The sequence below is a fragment of the Dryobates pubescens genome, chromosome 2 (genome assembly GCF_014839835.1).
Source record: "Dryobates pubescens isolate bDryPub1 chromosome 2, bDryPub1.pri, whole genome shotgun sequence".
In the NCBI taxonomy this organism is placed as follows: Eukaryota; Metazoa; Chordata; class Aves; order Piciformes; family Picidae; genus Dryobates; species Dryobates pubescens.
In genome coordinates this window covers 28970952-28989979 of record NC_071613.1, presented here as the reverse complement: position 1 = coordinate 28989979, position 19028 = coordinate 28970952, and the positions used below count along the sequence as shown (strand labels likewise).

Below are 19028 nucleotides of genomic sequence, written 5' to 3'. Positions count from 1 at the left end.
TCTTTCCTTTGATGTTCTTTTAAATAATCTATTTTTGTTACAACTGGAGATGCATTAAAAATTCAGATCATTTCAATCTGTTGATGCTAAAGAAGTCTTTATACAGTAAGACTAGCAACACTAATTTTTAATTTCTGGATACTGGTATTTCTGCTGAAAGTGGATTTCAAATAAGCAGATAACCAAGTAACTATTCTTTTTCAAGATGCCATAGGCAGGTTTTACATTTGAGAAATCTTAAATTGTGCATGTTCATTGCAGCTAATATCTGAAAGTATAATGATGATCTTAAAACTCTAGAACAACACACATACTAAATAAGCATATACCTCCCCCTACAAAATATTAAATCTGCTTAGAAAAGAAAAATTGAGATTCTTCTCTGGTCAGAAGTAGCACAGTGCACCACAACAGCACTCAGCATGCCACATACATTTTGTTATGAATTGCTTTTCTGTATGATGTAATTCATGGCTTCTTTACTATGTGTTTAGATGGCTGCCCTTCTTGTAAAAGATTCAGCTACCCTGAAATACACAGAACTCCAGTTTTCCACTTCTCAGTGAATTGCTGATATTCCTATCAACTGCTGAAGGCCATTCCCTGTGCCATTTATTGTGCTCCAGAGGTTTTGCTCCCTCACACCTGTGACCATACCACGCACTGGAAAAATCATCAGCTAGACAAGACAATAGGCTGCCTTGTGAGTACACAATTCTTTCCAATAAAATGAACCAGTAAGTTGACATGAGCAGAAATAAAGTGTGCTTGAAACGTTCTCTTGGAACTCAATTACCTAGGAAGGTTACCTAGGTTTTATTAATCTACAGGGAACTATGACTTTTTATGTGCTATAAAGACAGTGTCATATAACTTAGGTTAAACCACATTAGCATTGTATTAAAAACAAACAGTGCCATGATGCCTAGAACCATTTACATATTTCAGAACTCTAAAATACTCTTCCTCAGCAATAACTGTTCCATTTTCAGAAATAAATTATTACTAAAAATCAAGGCTTCAAATACTTACAAGTTTCTAAAAGTGATTATATGCATCTGCACATTATGAAATCAGCAAGAACAGAAGATTTTATTCTACAGATGAAGAAACTGTAATTTATAGTTTCAAAAAGCCGCTTATTAACCCAGCCATAAACCTTTATTGCTGTACAAAGGTTGACAGCACATTTGGGTTTGCTCTTCACTAAAGTAAGACACACAATTTTCTGCCCCATTTCACTGTACACCTGTGCAATGCAACTCTCTACAGCAAACCCTGGCAGCAGCACTTCACAACTGTAGCACACAGAGATGGGCAGCAGCAAGACAGCAGGTAACAAGGCATCAGCCGAGGGCCTCTCATATACTTGAGCTAACACAGCTCGAATATCTTTATTATCTCAAAGTTTAAAATACACCATTCCCTAAAATGCTTTTTAAAATAAAGACTTCAAGGATTCATTATTATTGCCTACCAGTCAATTTTCATTTCCCACTCAAGTTTTAGGTGGGTCCAGAAATTAGAATTTCTTTTACTTTAGACTAGAGTTTAACAAAGTCAGCTTAAATGTAACGAAACAAACCAAAAGAACCATGATTTAAAAAATACAAACTGGTTTCATTCTGCAACAATGTATTATAAGAGGTCTGAATCTACTCATGGAAACTGCACAGATGGAATCAAGACTTAGAAATTTCTAATTCTAGCAATTTTTTGTATTTTCTAATTATATTTTCTAATTTTTAACTCTAGTAACAGTAGTAATTAGGAAGCAGATAGTAGTCAAGGACTGTAAATTATTCAAGGCTTGCTTTATAGTCAGGACTAATGCCACTGCTGCATCATGCTGGTAAGAAGAATGATGTTCCACTGAAGCCAGAAGAAGAAATGTCTATTTTGATGAATTTATTAAGCATGTAATTCTTCAAAACTCACTATTTTTTTCTATTTATCTCCTAATGGCCCAAGTAAACAGTCACCCACATATCCTTCCCATCAAAGCCATCCCAAAACTGCACTCGGGCATAAACACAGGCTCCCTCCTCTTCCATACATGGAACCAGGACAACTGATCAATAGCACAGAGTATCAGCTTGTACTAAGTGCAACATTTTTTATCCCACACCAAGAAAGGTGACAGGTGGCAAAAGTATCTGACTGCAACTGTAAACTGTTCAGCACTACAAACTAGCAAGGCCAGAGCACACAGCCTCATCACATTTGACTTAGGTATTTATTTCCCCTTTGCTAGAAAATCCTAGTAATAGCGGTGCGAGGTAGGTTGCCATAAACCTGCACATCAATGGCAGGACTGTTGCCTAGGCTGTGCTTTCACAAGTGGCATCTACCTCTGTAACTCCCTGCTATGGCTGGTACACCTTGCACAGCATCACTTCTCAGTTAGAGCAGACACTTCAGTCAGAAAGCTGATCTGGCTGAAAATGGACACAGCAGACAGACATGCATTGATGGTAACTTCTTGATGCAAATGGTGGACAAGTCAACTAGGAGAGGTGCGCTGCTGGATCTCATACTTTCTAACAAGGAGGGTCTGGTTGAAGTGGCGAAGGTTAAGGGCAGCCTTGGCTGCAGCAACCATAATGGTGGAATTCAGGATCTTGTGCAGGATTCACAACCCTGAGCTTCAGCAGGCCCAACTTTGGCCTTTTCAAGCAATTGCTAGGGGAAATCCCATGGAACAGGAACAGAAGGCAAAGGGGCCCAAAATAGTTGGTTAACATTTAAGCACCAAGCTCAAGATCAGAGCATCCCAACAGGCAGGAAATCAAGAAAGGGAGCCAGCAGATCCGCACGGTTAAACAGAGAACTTCAGAGCAAACTCAAGTGGAAGAAAGTCTACAGATCATGGAAGGAGGGGCTGGCCACTTGGGAGGAAGGCTACTGTTATCAGACAACACAGGGAAGCAACTAGGATAACTAAGGCCTCCTTGGAATTAAACCTTGCAAGAAATGTCAAGGACAACAGAAAGGGCTTCTTTAAATACACTGAAGGCAAAACTAACACTGGAGGCAATGTAGGCCCACCGCTGAATGAGGTGGGTGCACTAGTGACAGAGGATGCAAAGAAGGCAGAGCTACTGAATGCATTGTTTATACCTCAGTAAGTGCCCCTCAAGCCTTTTCTTTGCCATGCTGAACAGATCCAGCTCTCTGTGTCCCTGGATTCTATGGATGCTACAGTCTCTCCATCATCATCATGGTGCTTTGCTGAACTTCTCAGTAGCTCTGTGTCTCTACTGTGCTGGGGAGCCCAGAACTGAGCACACTACTCCAATTATTGCCTTACCAGTGCTGAGTAGAGAGTAAGGGTCTTCTGCACCCACCTGCTGGCAACATTCTCCCTAATACAGCTCAAGATACCGTTAGCCTTCTTTGCTGCAAGGGCACATTGATGGTTCATGGTCAACTTGGTGTTCACCAGGACCTCTAGGTCCTTTTCTGCCAAGTTGCTCTCTGGCTGGGTGGTCCCCAGCATGGACCCATGCATAGACTTGTTCCTCTGCAGGTGCAGAACTTCACACTTTTCCCTGCTGAACTTCATGAGGTTCCTGTCAATCCATTTCCTCATCCTGTTGAGGTCCCTCTGAACAGCAGCACAACCCACTGGCATCACAGCCACTCCTCCCAGTTCATCAAGATCAGTAATAAAGATGTTAAAAGTGACTGGACCTCTGGGTACAATACTAGTTACTATCCTCTAACTAGACTTGCTGCCACTGATCATGTACCTCTGGGCCAAACAAGTCAGTCACTTTTCAGTCAACCTCACACTTATCCATCCCATACATCAAGAGTTTGTCTATAGGATCAGGGTTGCCTAAAGAGAGAGTGCACTAGAGTGGTGCTCAAATTGGGCAGACAAAGGCAAGCTGGAGCAAAGGGATCAGTGCTAAGGAGCAGTTTTTGGTGGTGGCTACATGTAGGGAACTTAATCTGAGCCAGAAATTAGGTTTTACATCTGCCCCACCATCCAGATCATTAATGAAGATGTTGAAAAGTATTGAACCCAGTATTGATGTCTGGGATACACAAAATGGCCTCCACCTTAACTTCATTCTGTTTTGAAGGTATGCTTCAGGGTATGGCACAATAGAATCTTATTCACCAGGGACACAGATTCTGCTGTCCCCCTTAAATACTGCTCAGAGTAGATTTGGCAAAGCTGTAACAATCAAGAAAACAAACAAACATACAAACCCCAAACCAGGGTATTTATTGAGGGTATTGAGGGTATTTAAATGGCTCTTTATCCCTCAAAACCACAGCTGAACGAAGTTAACTCCTGTTTTCCTCTGAACAGGGCCTGTCTTACGGTTTGAGGTCAGGCTTTTCATTGAGATTAAGGCAAATAGTTATAGGAGAACAGGTAGTAGGTCTGGGACCAGAACAAAGCAAGAAAGAGGAGAGGAAAAAAACACCAAAACACCAAATAACCTCCCCCAAAACAAAAACATCAAACAAACAGAACCACAAGCAACCAACCCAGGAGGGAGAATAGACCTTAGAAACCACGGTAAGGAAGTCTGAGTGTGGAAAAAAAGACTGCAACATAAAACGAGGCACTAAGACTAACTGGTAAAGAGTTTTAGCTGGACAAAAAGCTCAAGTGACATGCAGAACAAAGTAGAAACATTCAAGAACACAGGCTGTTTAACAGTGTAACCTTGCTGCTAACCACCTGCATAACGGTTGTGGTTTCCAGTTACCGCCATCGAAAGTTCCCCAGAAACTGTCTGTAGGAGCAGGAGTTTTCCAATTCGGCTTACAGCCTTTTCAGGTTAGGAATCAACTGCTGTATTTCTAAACTGTATTTTAAAAATTTCAAACAGATACTCCATTCACGAATGAGCACACATGAATCAGACTGACCTAAAACACATGAAGCAAACTTGACAACTGAAGGGATTAGTGTGGAGTAACCAAAAATATCGAAAACAGGGGAATCGACACTCAGATCAATAAGAATGAAGCACTAGGTATTTGGGAAGAGGAGGCATAACATGATTCCTTTTCTCCAGATGTCAATATACATATGTGAAACATTACACCATTAAAATCACCATCATCTAGCACAGTTTCAGCTTCATGTGCATCAGAAAGGTAGAAGAAATGGTAACTTCAAAATCCACCATGCTACATTTCCATATCCTGTTTCCATGTCCTAAATTGGGACATATTTGAGCCCTGAACACTCTCTTAAATTTATTTGCACGTGCTCTGTATTTCACAGTTAAAAGCTTTGTTTTTAGTATTCATTTGATGGATTTCATTCCAGCCCTATAGGGAACAAATTTCCAGACTTGACATTAAAGATATACTGCTTTATTTTTGATAATCAGTAACTTCTCTGATGCTTTTACTTCTTCCCATTTTCAAGAAATGTGTTTGAATGCTGTGTGAACAACAACATATGGAGAGACCACGACAATGAACAGATAATTCTCTGTGCTGAGATGCGCCCTGTGCTGAGAGAGGAACTGTGTTTGTGCATGGCTGTAATGCAAAAGGCACTCCATGAGTAGGATTTTCACAATTAGTTATATTACCAGAAGACAGAAATGGTGCTGTCATTTCCACAAAGTGGCTCTAGTGTCAATACAAAAGGTAAACAGATCAAAGAAGGGAAAGAATACAACAGTCAGTAAGACAATAAGAAATAGCTGATACACTGGAGACACCAGCATAGAGCTTCAACATGGTCTTAGAGTTTACTGCTCTAGTATCTTGCTACCATTGGAAGGAAAGCCCCATTTCTTGGGACTCCTTCTGTAGTACTGGAGCTTATATAATGTTACAGCAAGCTGAAGAGATTTAAGCAGTAAAGTGGTCTTCCATTTCATTATTTTACTGAAGACATTTCCTTCTGCAGCAGGCTAGAAGAGAGCCAGTAAGCATCCACATCAGAACTCTGTGCTCAGCAGTCCAGCATAGAAGGGACAGCTGTACTGAGACTGTTCTAAGCTGAACTAACAACAAAGGCTACCCTCAAAACATCAGCAAGCTCACCTAAAGCACATGACTCAAAGGGCTACAAACTCTAATAAACCAAGACAAAGACTTACAAATCTAAACATGAAACTTGGAAGTCTAATAGAATCACTGCTATGAGCTTGTCCATGGCCATATGATGCAATGGATTAACAGAATTATAGAATCATTTAGGTTGAAAAGCCATTTAAGATCATTAATGCATAATATTTTATGCAATTTTTAACTGAAGTTCCATATGCTAACCAATACTCAACCCATATCTAAATAATCAGAAGGGGGGATATGAAAACACATGGAGATGAAAGAGAGAAAATCTTGGTTTCCCTTTGTGTCACAGCTGTTGCTAATCTATTTTCAATCAACCAAGGTTTGCTGGTTTGGTGTCTGTCTGCTTTGTGGGGGGTGCAGGGACAAGGAACTGATAGGGAAAGAAAGGAAAGAGGTATGAGCTTAGAATTTAAGCAAAATTATCACAAGCAGAATGTTACTTGGTTTTATCTGTTTATAATCCTCTAGAAGACAGCCTGAAAATGTATCATCAAGATGCAGGCTGAGCATCTTGCAAAAGAAAAAGCAGTAAACTAGTTCTAAGCTTTTACTGGAAAGGACAGGCCAGCAAACATTAACCTTATTGTTTTGAAGTCACCACAGTACATTTGTCACTCTGGACCTGCCTGAGGTTTCTCCTCTGGAGTGTCTGTCTCAGAAGAAAAAAAAAATCACCCAGGGAGCAGTTTGCAGAAAGGAGCTGCATCAGACTCATCTGACACCCCAGCTACTGAACATCCAGTTTTCTCAGCAATGTGAAGCTGTATGTTCTTCACTCCACTTGTGTTTTCATGAGAGATTTACAGCTTTCCCATCCCTTCTCCCTTGAAACTATAGCTTCAAAAGGAAATATGTATAGAAAATGTTATCCTTAGACTGAATGGCAATTTGTGCTCTCTTAGTGTATTACTGACCTTTATCCTCTACAGAAAATACGTTTATAACCAGGATTTGTACATACCTGGCTCATTAGACCACTGTCTTACAAGCATGTTCTCCCCACATTGTATCAAGACAGTACTCAAAACTTCTTAAAAAAGCCCCTCCCATTAGTTACTATCAGTTTATGAAAAATGAACTCATACAGAAATTGGCTTATTTTAAGGATACTACTGCCTTTAACAGTACTGAATACTCCTAAATCTTTTACACAGCTGAGGTTTTGTTTTTTTCAGATAGTGGATAGGAACAACAGAAAAAAGAACTTCTAGGTCAGTAAATTTCCTTTTCAGCTAAGGCATTTTACCTGCTGACATGGCTATTAAGTATTTGCCCAGAACTTGAACACTTTGATAAATCTGCAAAAACAAACAATAACATTAAGCCTTTAAGAGCACAACACCTTGGACAATCAAGAAAAATCATGTAAGTAAATGCACAAGTTCCAGGAAAGGGCAGGGGTGGGAGGAGCATAGCACACACCAAAAGCATTCTTTCTACATAGAAATAGTCACATACAGGTGGAAAGAAGAAGCATCACCTTGGTCAGCAAATGAGAAGGCTTTCCTGCAATGTTTCTCAGAAGAAGGGAGGTTTCCCTGTCCAAATAGGAGTGCTTGTGCAGAAAGAAAGAGAAAGAACATAAGTCAAAAGAAGTCAGTATAGTAATTTTATAGTGTCTTGATTTCAGAAGACAGAGTTAAGGAAAAAAAACCCCTGCATCATTACATTATTTCCCTCCCATAAAAACGTGAGTGTTCCCAAATACTACAAGCCTACCACAGTGGCACAAAAGCAGTTTTGCTAACAGAGAACACTATTTCAATCCTCCCCTGTACAAAATGTTACAGTACAGAATTAAGAAAAAGGTTTACTTACCTGCTACTGGTTTCTTTCTGCAAGAGAATTTATTTTTAAAGACATTTAAAACTATAAAAGTGAGGAAACATGCACTTGCAATGCTTTTCAAAATCCTGTCCAGTCTTGTAAAACTCAGCATTCTACTTCCATTACACAAACATAAAGCCACTATAAACTGGACATCCTGAAGACAAGGAACTGTTTTCATGCTTTCTATGCTGGCTGCTGCTTACATAGTTAAAGAAAAAGATATTACTGTAATCATAATCCAGATGTGACTTGTATACTTTTTAAAAGAAACAAACAAAACAAAAATAAAACCACCAACCAAGGACTGAAGTCTCTCTTATTTTGTACAATCCAAAATCATATAATCCAATAATTTGGAAACCAATTGTTGCATTTGTCTCAGAAAATAAATTATCTGAACATATATTTTTATCTGTTTAAAAAGGGGAAGCAAATCAGTAGCAACCATAGAGAAGGACTTCTCAAAAGGCAAAAATCAGTTAATGACAGTTAATACAGTGATTCCCTTCTCCAGTATCTGCTAGAGATGAACAATGAAATCATCAGCCCATAGGAATTTGCAGAACCACATGGCCACAACACTAAGGAAATCAGGCTAATTCTGTGGAACTTGACAAGATCATTAAGGGTATCTCTTGTGAACCACCACTGAACTGCAGATTTTGTTCCATGTGGCTGCATCGCTCAGCCTTATTTGTGTCAACTGGTCCAACACTATACAGAACATGGCATGACAACTAAGCAGCCTACTATGCTCTTGTTTAATCATTAGCAGCTCAGAATCCCCACCTCTTCTTCAGAGATGCAATAAGGTACAGTCTCCTGAAAAAAATGAAGAGGCCATGTCTAGAGCTTCATGTAAGATAATATCAAATAGTTTGGTGTACACAGTTCCTGCAGGGTGAGTTTACCTAATGTGACTGCCACATCCTGGGATGACTAATTAAACATCTCTAGCAGGCTTTAAAAGTTACAGCTCAAAGAAGATTCTAAATAGTATCTGAAGTAAAACCTAGGCTCTAGTCTGAGCTCCACCTGGTGCTTAGCCACTAATATATACAAAGGTTGCATGCTACAGACCAAAGATTTTTCTGCTTGCCAATTAATTACTGTGTCTACATCCTGTGATTCAGAAGCATAGCCGTGCTGCCTAGAAGCAACTTTTTCACACCTGAGCCACGCACTGATGAGAGCTCTGTGATGCAGGATCTGGTATAGGTTTTGTGCATAGTTTACAGTTGTATGGAATTCTCAGATTAGATTTCCTGACACATATAATCACATCATTTGGGATGGATGAACTAATACATTCTGCATTTTCTACACACACAGGATTTCCAGGAAGTTCAGTGACAGAAGAATGGCTGTCATTTAAAGAACAATTCACTTAGTCTGAGCAAGCCCGAGGTAATGCCAACGCTGCTGGCAAATAATGCAGCTTTGATTAACTTGAAGGCAGACTGATCTTATTTTTATGATTCTGCTAGACACATTTTTACTCTGAAATTAATTCTACTTAACATGGATTCACTTTTCTTGGTGAATGGAGCACTGCAGTAGAAAGAACATTACAATGCACATTTGCAGCCTCTTCCTTAGGGTTTAGCTATCTTCTCTCCTTAGTCTACCAGTCAACAGTAGTATCAGGACAAAGTGGGGAATACCAAATCACTCCTTAATGGAAATACTATTTGCTGGAGAATACTTCTATAAAGAAACTCAAGGTAGATAATTTAACATTATTCTTATCATCTATCATTTTGGTTGTTGCCATGTTGCATTTATATACAGTGGAACTTTTCTCCACTAAGGAACTTTTATGCTATCCAGAAATGGGAATGCCATAAATTTCTTACAAAACAGTAACCACTAGGGACTATGGTAATACTGCTTTCCAGCTCCACAGCAAAATATGAAAACAACCAACCACAGGAAAATTATTCTGGAAATCAAGAATGATGGTATTTCATAGGAACAGCTGCTGGTCAAGAAAACGTGGGGGAAAAAATGGTGTGATGGCAACTCTCTCTGTGAATTTCAGCTGCAGAGATACCTCTAGAAACAGGAAAGCAACAGAACAGTTGTTCGCTAGACACCTTTTGTGCATGGCTCCTTCCTACTGCATAACATTCTGCAGTACTGCAGATACCCACAAGTTAAAATTAGCAGAAGTAGCAAAGCAACAGGAAAACCCAAGTGCTAGGAATTACAGCTTGGCTAGACAACAGCTATCTGCACATTTTAAACATATTTGACCTGCAAAAAACACTGGAGAAAGAAAGAAAAAAAAAGTTTAATTTTAGAACAGCATATTACTCTCTCACAAACCAGTGGTTTAAAACATTTGTCTGTTTCAAAGGAAAGACTTCAGCTCAATGATCAAACTCTGAGATGAACAGATGTTGTCCTCTTGCAGTAAGCTGACTGCTTTGAGAGCACACAGCACACACGTTTCTTATAATGACCATTTTCACTATCATTCTTTTAGAGCTTGTCATGCAATCAGACTATTAAAACATCTTCAGAAGGTACAAGTACTTTAAAACATCATGAAAGCATCTGAATGTAGCATCTATATTACAACATCTGAATTTGACCAAAGCTTCAAAGATAAAAACATCCAGTTCTTTATACTAAGAATGAAGTCATACAAGAGCTAGGTTGTAACAGTGTTGGAAGATTATTGCTGCACTCACTAAAACAGTCAGGAAAGCTTATTGAACATGAGTTGGGTTGAGTCAAAGACTTGATGCCTAACTCATTTACCAGATTCTTTGAAAGATTGTATATTTCTAGGCCAGCACTTAACTAAGGCTGCAAGCCTAAGTAGTATATTACATATGCAGAGTTCAAAGCTGATTTTTACTTCTACTAGATGTTTTAAAGTTGTATTTTTATATGCATAAGATAGCTTTCCTGCTAAACTCCAGCCATCAGTTATAGCCAGACCTTACACATATATATACACACACAGAGAGACACACACATATATAGAATCATCATTTTTTTTAAAATAAAGAGCTAATGGAAACACAGTGCAAATGAAAAAAACTTCCCAAAGTTATTTCCATTATACTTAGGAAAAATTCACTTCAAAGGCATAGGCAGATGTTGAAATTTTCTACTAAAAGAGGATCAATGAAACTGTTTTGTAAAGAATTTTGAAACCAACACACTCTGAGATTTTGAAGGATGAATGAGAGACAGACTCGACTTATGATTCCCAGTGAACCTAACGCTGCCACTACCACCAAGAGAAATTTTCCTCCTTGTCACATCATCAAATCATGCAATTTGCACTTTCCACAAAAATTGTTTACGTGAAAAATATGTTAAGAGGACATAACACTAGGTATGCTGGTGACTGGACCTCACTAACCTTTGTTTCTTTATAACCATCAGAAGATATTCTTCCTTCCCGGAAAAAAGCAAATATGAAACGCACCATCAAGTATTAAATATGCTTGCAACTACTTTTCATGTCAAAATTGCTTCTTTTGAGGACTATTTTTAGACTACATAAAAGTGCTTCCTCACGATATTAAGCTACAGACTTTGAACTTAGTTTCACAAGATCAGTGTACTTCAAAAGACCTGGAAAGAGAAAAATATGGTTTCCACTCATTTTATACAAGACATATAAGCAGATGTTGCAATGATGACTCCTTTCTACTGTAGCTCCCAGGAGCAAATATTCCAAGTCATGCAAAACCTATAAATGTTAATAATAATTCTTTTCAATAAAAAAATCCTCAAAATACTAGGAAAGATATCCGGGAGATTAATATTCTACAAAATAAAACACATACCCTTCTCAAGGGATGACAAAAGAGCTGTACACAAAACTATGAAGCACAGAAACACTGTTACGTTAAAAAATGAGGTCTGATGATAAAAATATCAAAGCTAACCAAAAAAACCAACCAGCATATACATAAGCCTACTAATGCCTCCAAAATGAATTTGAGCTGGTATGGATAATAAAACACAGAAAACTAGATCTGACATTGACATTTAAAAGTTCTAGATGCTGTGAGGACAAAATAATTAAAACAGTTTTCATGTGCAGTTCATTCAGCAAAACCAACTAGCCTTAATGTTTATAGAAACATAGAATGAAGTCTTGTTTCAAATTATGTTTTAGACTTCAAAGATTTCCTATGTCCTTTCTTTGAAGACAGGAATGTAACATCCATTATCTTCAGACCCAAATACCAGAACTTCATGGGCCAGCTGTTGAATATTATGTTTCAGTGTTTTCAGAAAACACTCCTCTTAAATAGAACATAACTGTAAAAAAACTTCCTGCAATAAGCAAACACACACACAAAACCAACCGAACAACAAACAAAGCCCCCAAAACAACAACTGACACCTGGACTCATTTTTTAAACTAACACTGAATTACTGAGCACATTAGAACTATTTTTGGTAGACAGTAATTGATGAGTGGATTTTAAGAAGATCTTTTCAGAAGAGGTGATAACCTCAGCTCTCTAGCTAGGTTCTAGAGGATGCAAACTGTGAGGTGCAAATTGCAGCTGTAGCAGGCCTCCAGTTCACAAGTACCAAGCTAAATACATTGCCCCATTTCTTCAACTCTACCTGCACGTTTTTATAAAACCTTGACAATCAGAATCATATTGAACATTGATCCATTTTCTTGTTACACATCAGTAACAATGGCGATCAGAACTGGGTCCACTCCTGCTCAGTATCTGCATCAATGGACTGAACAAAGGGACAGAGTGTACTCTCAGCAAGTTTGCTGACAACACAAAACTGGGAGGGGCGGCTGACACACCAGTAGGCTGTGCTGCTGGAAAGAGTCCATCAGAGAGCCACTAAGACGACTAGGGAACTGGAACATCTACCTTATGAGGAAAGGCTAAGAGAGCTGTGTCTGGTTAGCCTGGGTAACTGATTGAGGGGAAAAACTCATTAATGCTCATAAATGTCTAAAAGGGTAGCTGTCAGGAGGACGGAGCTAAGCTCTTCTCAGTGGTCTCCAGTGACAGCACAAGGGCGGTGGACACAACCTGGAACACAGGAGGTTCCACACAAACATAGGAAAAAATTCTTCACTTTGAGGGTGGCAGAGCAGTGGAAGAGGCTGCCCAGTGTGGCTGTGGAGCTTCCAACTCTATAGGCATTCAAAACCCACCTGGATGTGTTCCTGGGCATTATTTTAGGTGATCCTGCTCTAGCAAGAGGGATTGGACAAGACGATCTTCAAAGCTGGCTTCCAACCCCTACCATTCTGTGATTTGGTGATCTGATTATCACTTAGTACAGAAGTGAGACAACTTCAGAAAAATTCAGTCTTGTTGCTAAGAGACAAGATCTGTATGCAGTTCATATAATATTAAGACTAAGGGCTCAGAATACCTAAATGCAGGATTGAAAAACTGTACAATGAAGTATGGAAGGTGTCAAAGATGTTCTTTACACTATCACTTTACAAATAATTAGCAAAAACTGAGTAGGAAGCGTAAGAAGGAAAAAAACCTGTCAGTCTTCTAGGGCATTTTACCTTATTGTTGTAATACGTAAATAGAAAAAAAAAATCTTAAATGTTATAGAGGTATGTACAGCAGAGTCACTTGCCTCACAGCACTGAAGCAAAAAAAAAAGACAAAGACCAGACACTGAGGACTTGTGTACGTAAATCACTTGCCATATTTCCTTCAAAACTTTCTAACAATTTAACATTAACACATGCACCTAATCACACCAGCTGGTGGCACTCGTGCACCACTGCACTCAATTTACAAATCCTTTTATAAAAAGCTTCCCTCTCTAAGAAACAAACTGAAGGACACTGAGTGTCCACCTGAAGGGTGGTTGTAGCCAGGTGGGGGTTGGTCTCTTCTCCCAGGCAACCAGCACCAGAACAAGGGGACACAGTCTCAAGTTGTGTCAGGGGAGGTTTAGACTCGAGGTGAGGAAAAAGTTCTTCACTGAGCGAGTCGTTCGTCATTGGAATGGGCTGCCCAGGGAGGTGGTGGAGTCGCCGTCCCTGGAGGTGTTCAAGGGGAGATTGGACGTGGCGCTTGGTGCTATGATCTAGTTGTGAGGTCTGTTGGAACAGGTTGGACTTGATGATCCTTGGGGTCTCTTCCAACCTTAGTTACTGTGATACTGTGATACTGTGAGTGTGCAATAGAGGGCTGCACACTGGCAATATTTAGTTGAAATGGTAACTACTTGTGATCGTTTGAGGCTGTGCCTCTAAGAAAAGGGACAGTACTGGGACACTGGCTAAATGTTTTCGGTACTAGAACAAAAACATTCTGATATTCTAAACGAATTTTATTGGTGGATGCACAAAATGCAACTTTAAATTGTAGAGCAGTTGGAATTTTTTGGGAGTTTGGTTTGGGAGTTTGGGTTTCAGCCTGTTCTCCCTGCCTGCTTCTCTGCGAACTACCTGGAGTTGGCCTTGAGATAAGCAAAAACTAATCCTGCATGGGCTTTTGAAAGCTTTATAACGATTATTTTCCTTAATAACTTGCCTTTCTTTCTCTCTAACCCCTTTTTGGGGAAAAAGGGAGGTAGGGGGGGAGAGAGGGGGTTACAGGGAGGGAATCCCTCCTCAGGGAGGGATTTTTGTTGTGTTATTTCTCTTTGCTGTATATTTCTGTGTATATATTGTAAATACCTGTATATATTGTGTTATATATAACCTGCTTTCCATATATGCTTGTAAATAGAGTCTGCTTTTCTCCGACTGAGTTAGCTGGGGTTTCTCACTCTGTGAGGGCGAGAGAGCTAGGCCCTCTCTCAACCTACCACACTACTATAGGCTTCATTTCAACTACACCAGTACGCTGAATTCTTAAGACTCCAGTTTTAAAGAATTAGAATCCACTATTTTCAAAAGAGAACTCCAGAACTAAAACTCATTTGAACAATTTCACAAATTGCAATTTGAACATAATTTTTGCAATCTTGTCACCAAAGGGGCCAAAGAGAGTAAAGTAGAACCGATGTTTTCTCTTTGCATACTCTTTGGGATTATGTATTCATATGGAAGGTGTAAGAGCACACAGTATAAAATGATGAACATCTGATTTTTAAAATCTGTTTTCTGGTTTCCTCTGCAATGGGAGTTACCAAGTCTGGAGGAAAAAAAGGCTGAGGGGAGACATGAGCCTTCTTTACAACTACTTGAAAGGAGGTTGTAGTGAGCTGGGAGTTGTTCTGTTCTTCCAATAACAGACAACAGGGTAAGAGCAAACAGCCTCAAATTGCACTGGGGAGCTTTAGACTGGATATTAGGAACAATTTCTTTATGAAAAAGGTTGTCAAGCAATGGAATGGGCTGCCCAGGGAGGTGGTTGAGTGACCATCCTTGAAGGGATTTATAAGACAGGTAGATGCGGCACATAGTGCTTTAGTGGTGGACTTGGGGTGTTAGATTAATAGTTGGATTGGATGATCTTAAAGATCTTTTCCAACCTATATGATTCTATGATTGCTGAAAACAACAATGCTTCCAAAAAATATTATACATATTTTAAGTAGCTTTGCTCACCAAATAACTAGGAAATAGGCAACAATCAACTTGAAGACTAAAAAGCTTGATTGTCATGATACACATGGTTATCTCACTGCACTGTTGGGATACTATGACTTAAACTCAGGTCACTAATGCGATTTTTGTGTGCAGGCAAATTGACACAACTATTGACATAAGCAGAAACATACAAACATGTCATAGTAACTTACAGGAGTCAATTCTGATTGATGGAATTCCCCACAGAAACAGTAAAAATGTAGGACAATGAAGAGGAAAGGGTGCAAAAGAGGAAGAGTAAAGGGGAGGGAGGAGAAATAAAAGTTTTATGATTGCTCAGAAGAGGCAAGAAATAAGTGGTGATGACAAAAAGGCAACAAAATCAGATTAAGAAGTTGCAGTGTCCCTCATCCAAATTTCTTATGCATCAATTACTTGAAGACAAGAGGAGAGTCAGGCTGTCTTCTATGGGAAAGGAGAAGGAGACAGAACATGAGTATGTTTTTGACCATAGTAAGAGGGGAAACAGTCAATCTCAGATAAAAGCAGTGCAGCAAAACATCTGCAGGCACACACAACACATTTTTTCTACATCTGTTGAGACAAATAAGAAAATAAACACCAGTAACATTCTCTTTGCACAGCCACTTGCTCACTAAGCTAAAAACTGAGAGCTAAAATCTGTAAACACTACAAACAGAAAACCATCATACTGTCTCTTTACACAAGCTTATTCACTTCCCATGTCAGTTCTTTCATAGTAGTAAAAGACATAACATGCTCTGGTGACAATTAATAAGTAAATACAAGAAGAACATCCATTTAGTAGAGATTTCTTATTTCCAGTTGGACATACTATTTTAGATCTCTGAGCATCTCTCATAGTGTAATTCATGTAAAAATAAATGAATATAATGCTACTAAAAAGCACAGTGTCATTCAAAGCCTGCTCCGTTCCCGTCAAAGATATACAAGCTATTTGTTTCAGGAACGTTAAGTTTTGGTGACAGAGTTACACAGTTGAGGTTTGACAGATGTGAAAGCAGTTACAGTTTATTCTTATCAAAACCTTAGAAAAGGATAACAGCCATTTAGAAACTGAAGTGGCAGCAATAGATAATGGAGCTGCCTGATAGTTCCATGTACAAGACATGTTTTCAGTTGCTTATAAAAATTTTGTCAAGGTAAAACTATTAAGTCAGAAATTTTCCATGGTGAGTTAACTGTCATAGGATGATTACTAGTCATTTACATTAGAAGAATCATTTCCAACACAGGAAAGGAAGATTTATCTCATTTAAAATGTGTTTTTAAAGACCTCTGCACATCCGATCATTAAACTAATCATTGACAAGGGCATCAACAAATACTTGCTTTGCATTGTTCCATGTGAAGTTACCCAAAGTCGCCTGAGCATAAGCCTTTAGAATTAAAATTAGAGTCCATTAAGTCTCTCTGAATTCTGGGACATGACAATTAAAAAAGCTCAAGTCTGTATTGTCTCACAGCACTGCCCAACCCTTCAAGTTGGCTGAACATTACTAATACTGAACAAAAGACTAGCCAATCTGAAAATGCTTGGGTCCACGACGGCAGAGTACAGCAGCCTTCTTTACATTGCAATGCCTGGCTGCTGCGGAGCACATTGGAGCCAGACATGTAAAGTGAGACTCTAGAGCACTAGATCAGCTCTGTGCTCCAGAGTGGTCAACCCTCCTCCCAGAACTTGTGCAACTCTTTTTCACTGCAGGCAACCGCAATTTCTTAACTGTAAGTTGTCGACTCCGCAATTTAAAAAACACAAAATGACAAACAAAAAGCCCCAAAATCCAACCCCAAACAACCAGGACAAAAAACAACCTCAAAGAAATTAATTTACAGTAAGTATTTCTTAACTACTACAGATGCATGCAACTTCATCCCAGTTCCAACAACTACAGTGTAAGCCCACTGAAATTGCTGCAGTGTTTTAAATGTCTGTGGACACTGCAAATTAAAAACCTGCTGCACCATGTGCTTAAGGTGCAGCATTTGCTAGTCCATGCACTTCCCAGGTGAGGTTGTAATGTTTCCCTGTCAGTTGGGTTCCTTGGGACAGAAAGGATTACAAAAAGCTAGTGAATAAGCTTAGTTTCAATACTGGCTTTAAGTTTCTTAAAACCATCACAAGGAAGAGGAAGCCCTGACCTTCCCTCAGCCATGTGCACTCCAATTTCTTGTGTGGACAGCAGTGATTTTCACCAGAGGACGAAAGGAATGACTAATTCTTAAGGATGATTTTTCAGGGAGAACACAAGCTGATCCAAATCACTAGGCAGCTGCACAAACACTAGTGACATTACAAGATGAGGCAAGGCTGCTCAATGCAGCAGTAGCATGGACCTAAATTAGCATGAGCCAAACAAGAAATCCCAAATAAAGTTTGTCTGCACAGAAGTGGTTTCAAGCTGTGGAATTTTCCCAAAGAAGAAAAATAACCACATAACAGGGGGGGGGGGGGGGGGAAAAAAAAAAAAGGAAAATGGTTGCCTGACCTATCCAAAAGAGCTGCATTTAAGTGGAAGACTGAAAAAAGGAAGGAAAAAAACAATGCCACAAACTTTAAAACTAACTAATGTGCAACTACATTAGATAATGAATGTTGGACACTTCATCCTTGTGAAAGGCTCTACCTCCAGCACAGAAAACTAGACATCAAAGGAGCTAAGAAACCTAAGGAATTAACTTTAACACAGTTACAGTAGTAATTGTATTAAGTATCATTTGCTTATATCTGTTGATTTCTGAACTATGAATCAGCCCTAAACCAAAAATACTGTAGGCATCAAATCATCCAAAGACTAATCACTAGAAGAGAACAGGTATATATAGCTCATGAGTTAAGAGTCACAAATCTACTCTTTTGGTTAAAAGCAGACAAATCCTATGGAAAAAACAAACAAACAAAACCCCATCCAATAAAGTAAGTTTCAGAAAGCAAACCATTGTTTTAAATCTTGAGTAACTTTTACAAACACGAAGCTAGTAAATGTCCAACACAGGAACTGTACTTAAGGCTGTAAACTTGGTTAACTAAAAGTCTTTATGTTTCTTTATGTTTGAAGGCAACTTTTATTATACTATAAAAGACTAAACATTAAACAGCACATCCAAAACTGACACAGCTAAAAGCCCAGTTCTCAGATGTTTCTTCAGAACATGAAGTCTCTTCTTTTGAGTTCAAACTCCTTTAGAAGCCTGACAAATCCCAGTTTTCATTCTCTAAGTTAGAACTGTGTGCATCTAAGGAAAACAGCCTAAATTCTTTTCTCCTCTTAGGAGTTTAATGTTCCGCAACTGGCTCTTGTGTTTTTAATTTTTGTCATCTGTTCCAAATTTGATTTTTGGCAACCTGAAGTAAGAGCAAACAAGTAATCTGCTGCTCATTTCCTACAGATGTAGTATTTCTCTTCCATAATCTAATTAGACATTGCAGAAAAAGTGAAGGAATTGGTCTTGGTTTTAAGTGGACTGGTATATCTACCAAGAAATTGATTGATTGAGCTTTTAAAACAGCCAATCACAATTTTTAAGAGTGATCTCTTCACTGGAAACTGCAACCGAAATATACAACTCC

The 19028-nt window shown here is 38.9% G+C and overlaps 1 protein-coding gene across 4 annotated transcripts in view; it reads right to left on the bottom strand.

Annotated features, from left to right (window-relative positions):
- The window catches only part of RAPH1 (Ras association (RalGDS/AF-6) and pleckstrin homology domains 1), an 87044-nt gene that overhangs the window by 21272 nt on the left and 46744 nt on the right, over positions 1–19028 (bottom strand). For 2 of the 4 annotated variants that reach the window (XM_054173616.1, XM_054173622.1), the window contains exon 5: positions 7544–7618. The exons of the other annotated variants lie outside the window; for them this stretch is intronic. In XM_054173616.1, coding sequence (XP_054029591.1) covers positions 7544–7618 — 75 coding nt within the window. The remainder of the gene's footprint in view (positions 1–7543; positions 7619–19028) is intronic. 4 annotated transcript variants of the gene reach the window in all.